Here is a 7,057-nt window from a genome sequence, read left to right as displayed (position 1 = left end):
GGATGGCGGGGATAAAAGATGGAAGAGGTGGGGGGGAAGGGCGGAGGGGTACCCGCCCACTACTCCTCCCGCCCAGCATTGGCTGCCTGAGCAGTGACCCCGTCCACTGTCTTCTCTGGTTCCACCCCTCACCGTCTCTGGGCACTATGGCCCCGCCTCCAGTCCGTCATTGGCTGCGGTGTTAAACTGGAGGCGGAGACGACGGTGAGATGGCCGGGCATATCTTTCAATAAGCGTGTGCAAACGCCTTAGCAACTGTGGCCAGCCAATAGCGAAAAGGGGCGGTACATCACGCTGTCAGGCGGCTGGGGCGTGGAGCGGTAGTGTTTGGTAGATTGCGGGTTTGCGTGGCGTCCGGGTGCCCAGCCGCCGCCTTGCGCGGTCCCACAGGTCGGGCATGGGTGCCGGCACCATGAGTGTTCTGGGCAGCCCGGTCCGCGCCTACGACTTTCTGCTCAAGTTCCTTCTAGTGGGTGACAGTGATGTGGGCAAGGGCGAGATCCTAGCGAGCCTGCAGGACGGCGCCGCGGAGTCCCTGTACGGCCACCCGGCGGGTGAGCGCGGAGCTGAGGAGAAGCGGGTAGTCACAGCGGGCTGGAGAGGAGTGGGGCTAGGAGAAGAGTTGGTCCGGGGCCCGGGGCGGGCGGAGCACACGAAGGGCCATGGAGGAGCGGGGCCGGGTGAGCATACAGCGGCCAGGGAAGAGCGGAACCGCGCCCAGGGAGGACCAAGGCTGGGGCTTGACTGAAAGTAAAAATACACATAGCATCCCAGCGTAGGGCCAGGGAGGAAAGGCGGCGGCCCGCGAGTGCACAGCGGGCCGACGGGGAGCGGAGCTGGGTGCGAGGAGAGTGGGGCTCGAGCCCGCCTGTTTATGCCTGGATCGGGCCCACACTAGAGGGGCGGCCCCGACTGTACGCCTGTTCCGCACATGGGAGACCCCGGCGGCTCGTAGGAGCCCAGGGGCAGACGCTGCCGCGCGTCTTCCATACTCTCGCCGTGGTCTGCACGCCGGGGGTGGGGGGGCCCGAGCGGCTGTCCAGACCGCCAGGGTCCTCCTGACCTGCAAGGCAGAGGAAAGCGTGGGAACAACGCAACCGGGTGTTTGGGAGGGATCCCACAAGGAGACCTACATGCGCGCGACGCCTTTGGAAAGAATGCGTGGGGGTGCGGAGATGGCGGGAGCAGATCCGAACTTGGGGTCGGAACGCAGCGGTCTCAGGCTCCCAGGTGGCGGCTCTGCGCTTGGGTCAGATGGAAGAAGAGGAGAAGAATATGCAAGAGGCCTCGTCCAGAGGCAACTGCGGGGTTCTCAGCGTGACCCCAGGTGCACAGACCTGGGAGGGCAAGCACCAGGTGACCCTCAAGAGTGCGGCCTGGGGTTGAGGAACTGCTGGAGTGTGGGTTCTAGGTCGAGAGAAGGCCACAGTGCCCAGAGCTAGAGGGCAAGGGGGATCCCCAAAGTTTGAGGTTTGACAGCCGCAGCCCCAAGAAGCGGTGGACATTTTGTAGTAAAGGAGGGCAGAGGGAGAAGAGAGGAAAAGTGCTGTGGGCAGAAACTTGGGCCAGGAGGCAGGGAGAAGAGTCAGGGTCTACACCTGCACTTGGTCAACTTTTAGCTGTCATCCTAGGGGTGTGAAACACACTTCCAACACAGACGCTGCTGCTCTGCGTCATGTCACTCTCTCTGTCTTCTGTGCTTGCCTCTAGTCTGGTTCCCCAGGGAGCAAAGGAGGGCAGCCCAGGGAGTGCAGTCCTTTCTTTTTTAATTTGAAGATCTATTTGGCGTTGGACAGCATCCCATCTAGCAAGTAGCAGGGTGCTCCCAGGAGCACCTTGTTGTAAAGCCTGAATGTGCCTCTGCAACTCATTGGGTAGGATCAAATTGAGAAAACAGTGCACAGAAGGAATTCCTTTTGTGTGTGTTTTCAGGCGGGGGGGGGGGGTCAACAGCAAATAAACAGGATCTGAGATGGAAGGAAGAAGATTCTCCTCTGCTGAGTGGAGAGTGCATGGCATCCCTACCACAACCTACAATGGTTGTGGTGGGACAGTGGGCAGGCTAACTGGGGCCAGAGGATTTAAAGAGGAAAAGATAGTCTGCAGAGTGGGCAGGAGGGAGCATTCAGCTCCTGAGCAGGGGAATAACAACATAGGAGCATCTTAGGGAGAGTGGTTTGGGGAGGGCAGAATGGAGAGAGAGGGGAGAGAGTTTGAGATGATGGAGATGAGCTGATGATAAGAACCTAGACTCATCCTCAAATTGTGATGGACGGGCCTTGGCCAGTTTGCTCAGTGGTAGAGCATACCCCAGCATGTAGAAGTCTCAGGTTTGATTCCCAGTAAGGGCACACAGGAGAAGCAACCATCTGCTTCTCCACCCTTCCCCCTACCCTTTCTTTTTCTCTCTCCTCTCTCTTCCTTTCCCCTCTCTCTCTTCCCCTTGAATGGTTTGAGCAAGTTGGCCCCGGAGCTGAGGATGGTTTCGTGGCCTCATCTCAGGCACTGAAAGCTCGATTGCGGAGCAACAGAGTAGCAGCCCCAGATGGACAGAACATCGCCCTGTAGGGGACTTGGGGAGCATGCGGGAGTCTGTCTCTCTGTATCCCTGCCTCTCTTAATTAAAAAAAAAAATTACAATTGACAGTGTCACCTGGGTGTCTCACAGATTCTGATAGATTCTAGAGCAGTGTGGTTCAAGATAATGCCATTATTCACATATGGCTTTTTAAATTTAAAGTACTGTAGTTAAAATAGAATGCAATTAAAAGTTTGCATTAGCCACATTTCCAGTGCTCAACAGCAACATGTCACTAGTGACAGCACAGACGTGGCAGAGTTTTGCTGGACGATGCAGTCCCGGAGTTTGAGCTCCAGGAGGGCAGAGGCTGTTTGCTCCACAGCTGGGTCCTCAGGGCCCAGTTGGTGCATGAAGGAGCTACAGTGGATAAAATATTCAACAGATAAAGCATGGCACTTTAAAAACTGTGTTTGAGGGGAACAAGCTGTGGAATGCTTTGAGTTTTACAGTAGGTGAATGATGTGGAGCAAACAAGGATGTGGACACACATTTGTAAAACTCCTGGTCTGTTTGAACAAGGCTTAGCTAAACTTCTGTTGCGTTACTTTCTTTTCTTTTGGTGATAAACCCAGAACTTCTAAAAACAATGCTTTCTTCTAGGGTTAATGCTTTCTTTTAAAGTGTCTTCCTTGACACAGAGGGAGAATTTAGGCCAGGGGTCGGGAACCTATGGCTCGCGAGCCAGATGTGGCTCTTTTGATGGCTGCATCTGGCTCACAGACAAATCTTTAATTAAAAAAATAATAACATTAAAAATATAAAACATTCTCATGTATTACAATCCATTCATTTCCTACCACTCATGGTCATGGTTACTGGTGGCTGGAGCAAATCACAGCTGCCCTCCGGGACAACACCAAATTTTTATTGGATAATGCATAACGTACACAAGTTGTTGTGAGGTCAGGAAGTAAACTTCCCTTTTTTTTTTTTTTTTTAATTTTTTTTATTTATTTATTCATTTTTAGAGAGGAGAGAGACGAGAGAGAGACAGAGAGAGAGAAGGGGGGAGGAGCAGGAAGCATCAACTCCCATATGTGCCTTGACCAGGCAAGCCCAGGGTTTCAAACCGGCAACCTCAGCATTTCCAGGTCGACGCTTTATCCACTGCGCCACCACAGGTCAGGCAACTTCCCTTTTTTTAATCAAGTAGTCAGCTAGCTAATTGTAGAAACCCTTTTGATGAAGAAGATGGCTAAAAGAAAAAAAGATGAGTATCATTCTTTTCAGCAGGAATGGACAGAGGAATTTGCCTTTGTGGAGAGAGCAGGTTCTGCAGTGTGTCTAATATGCAATGATAAAATTGCATTGATGAAACAGTCAAATATAAAGCGGCACTTCGACATATGCCATACTACATTTGCATCGAAATATACAGCGGGGGACAGCAGGAAGAAAGTATGTCAAGAGCTACTGTGCAGGTGGTGGCACAGTGGATAGAGCATCAGACTGGGATGTGGAGGACCTAGGTTCGAGACCCCGAGGTCGCCAGCTTGAGCATGGGCTCATCTGCTTTGAGCAAAAAGCTTACCAGCTTGGACCCAAGATCGCTGGCTTGAGCAAGGGGTTACTCGATCTGCTGAAGGCCCACAGTCAAGGCACATATGAGAAAGCAATCAATGAACAACTAAGGTGTCGCAACGAGAAACTGATGATTGATGCTTCTCATCTCTCCATTCCTGTCTGTCTATCCCTCTCTCTGACTCTGTCTCTGAAAAAAACAAAACAAAACAAAAAACTATTGTGCAGAGAGCAAGCTAGTCAGCAGCAACTCAGTGTTTGGACCCAACAAGGTGACTTGAATTCTGCTAGCTTTGCTGGTGCTTTAGCAATTGTGAGAAACGGAAAGCCATTCATAGATGGGGAATATGCCAAAACATTCATGCTTGATGTTGCCAATGAACTTTTTGACGACTTTTCAGATAAAGACAAGATAATCAAACAATTAAAAGACATACCTCTGTCAGCAAGAACTGTTCATGATTGTACCATCATGATGGCAAATCAAATTGAGGCAACACAAGTGAAGGGCATAAATGCAGCACCATTCTTTTCTCTCGCTTTGGATGAGTCAACAGACATAAGCCATTTATCCCAATTCAGCATGATTGCAAGGTATGCTGTCGGTGACACACTACATGAGGAAAGTCTTGCAGTTTTGCCTATGAAAGAGACAAGAGGGGAGGATTTATTCAAGTCTCACTGAGTTCGCTAAAGAAAAAAATCTACCAATGAATAAACTTATTTCGGTGTGTACTGATGGTGCTCCGTGCATGGTGGGGAAAAAGAGAGGATTCGTAGCGCTTCTTCGTGAACATGAAAAGAGCCCCATCCTAAGTTTTTACTGCATCCTACATCGGGAGGTGCTTTGTACTCAGATGTGTGGCGAGCAGCTTGGTGAGGTGATGCCGCTGGTCATTCAGGTGGTCAACTTTATTGTTGCCCGAGCTTTAAATGATCGCCAGTTTAAAACACTGCTGGATGAAGTTGGGAATAGTTATCCTGGTCTGCTTCTGCACAGCAATGTGCATTGGTTGTCAAGAGGGAAGGTGCTCAGCCATTTCGTGGCTTGTCTGAGTGAAATCCGGACTTTTCTTGAAATGAAAAACGTTGAGCATCCTGAGTTAGCCACTGAGTGGCTCCTGAAGTTCTACTATCTCGTGGACATGACTGAATATCTGAACCAGCTCAGTGTGAAAATGCAAGCCATTGGAAATACAGTCTTATCCCTTCAACAAGCAGTGTTTGCATTTGAAAACAAGCTGGAATGCTTCATCACTGACATTGAAACAGGTTGTTTACTACACTTTGAAAAACTGGGAGAGTTTAAAGATGCATGCACAGCAAGTGACCCTGCTCAACATCTTGATCTCTAGCAGCTAGTGGGCTTCACATCTCATCTCCTGCAGTCATTCAAAGCACGCGTTAGAGAATTTCATGAGTGCACTCGTCTTTTTAAGTTCATCTCCCATCCACACGAGTGTGCAGTGGACAGCGCTGACCTGAGTTACATCCCCGGTGTCTCTGTCAGAGATTTTGAGCTACAAGCTGCTGACCTGAAGGCCTCAGACATGTGGGTGAATAAGTTCAAGTCACTGAATGAAGATTTGGAAAGACTTGCACGACAGTAAGCAGAGTTGGCGAGCAAACACAAGTGGGGAGAAATGAAAAAACTTCAACCCGCGGACCAGCTGATTGTCAAAACTTGGAACACACTTCCCGTCACATACCACACACTACAGCATGTGAGTATTGCTGTACTGACAATGTTTGGCTCTACGAATGCATGTGAGCAGTCTTTCTCACATCTAAATAACGGTAAGACCAACCTATGATCACATTTAACGGATGGAAGTCTCAACGCCTGCATGAAGCTTAACCTCACCACGTATCAACCAGACTACAAAGCCATCAGCAAAACCATGCAGCACCAGAAGTTACATTAATGGTAAGAAGTACTTTATTCATCATTGGTTAGCAACAGCATAACAACATTATTAAAAAGAATTCAGAGACTTTTTGTACTTTAAAAGTGTTGGTCTTACATAAAATGCACACATTTACTTGTATTTAGTGTTAAACATATTGCTCTCATGGAATTAATTACATTTTAAAATATGTGGCGCTCATGGCTCTCTCAGCCAAAAAGTTTCCTGACCCCTGATTTAGGCTAAAAGACACTTTCCATAAGAGCTTTTGTTGTCAACTTGGCTTGAGACACTGAAGAACCAATGTCATAGATGTGACCCTTGTGGGTGTTTGAATTACTGAAACATTCTTCTAGGATTAAGAAAAGAGATTATGGCCCTGGCCAGTTGGCTCAGCGGTAGTGTCGGCCCAGCGTGTGGAAGTCCCAGGTTCGATTCCCTGTGAGGCCCATCTGCTTCTCTACCCTTCCCCCTCTCCCTTCTCTCTCTCTCTCTTCCCTTCCAGAAGCTAAGGCTCCATTGGTGCAAAGTTTGCCTGGGTGCTAAGGACAGCTCCATGGCCTCCTCCTCAGGTGCTAGAATGGCTCCAGCCACAACAGAGCAACGCACCAGATGGGCAGAGCATCGCCCACTGATGGTCATGCCGGGTGGATCCCGGTTGCACGTATGCGGGAGTCTGACTGCCTTCCCACTTCTAACTTTGGAAAAATACAAAAAAGAAAAGAGATTATGAAAAATTGAGAAAGTTGGAATAATTTTTTTTAAATATTGATTTTTAGAGAGAAAGAGAGAGAAGACTGAGAAGCATCAACTCATAGTTGCTTCTAGTATGTGCTTTGACCAGCTGAGCATGGGGTTTCAAACCAGCAACATCAGTGTTCTAGGTGATGCTCTATCCACTGTGACACCACAAGTGAGGCGGAATCTTTTTTTTTTTTAAGATTTTATTTTATGATTTTACAGAGAGAGGAGGGTGTGCCAAGAAGTATCAACCCATAGTTGCTACACTTTAGTTCATTGCTTGCTTGTCCTATGTGCCTTGACCAGC

The 7,057-nt window shown here is 49.1% G+C and overlaps 1 protein-coding gene across 1 annotated transcript in view; it reads left to right on the top strand.

Moving 5' to 3' along the window:
- The first annotated feature begins 344 nt into the window (after positions 1-344).
- The window catches only part of RAB40B (RAB40B, member RAS oncogene family), a 33,665-nt gene continuing 26,952 nt past the window's right edge, over positions 345-7,057 (top strand). The window contains exon 1 of the mRNA XM_066235345.1: positions 345-554. Coding sequence (XP_066091442.1) covers positions 398-554 — 157 coding nt within the window. The 5' untranslated portion in view covers positions 345-397. The remainder of the gene's footprint in view (positions 555-7,057) is intronic.

The sequence above is a fragment of the Saccopteryx bilineata genome, chromosome 6 (assembly GCF_036850765.1).
Source record: "Saccopteryx bilineata isolate mSacBil1 chromosome 6, mSacBil1_pri_phased_curated, whole genome shotgun sequence".
In the NCBI taxonomy this organism is placed as follows: domain Eukaryota; kingdom Metazoa; phylum Chordata; class Mammalia; order Chiroptera; family Emballonuridae; genus Saccopteryx; species Saccopteryx bilineata.
The sequence above is the reverse complement of the archived record's forward strand: the minus strand, read 5'-3'. Positions and strand labels throughout refer to the sequence as shown.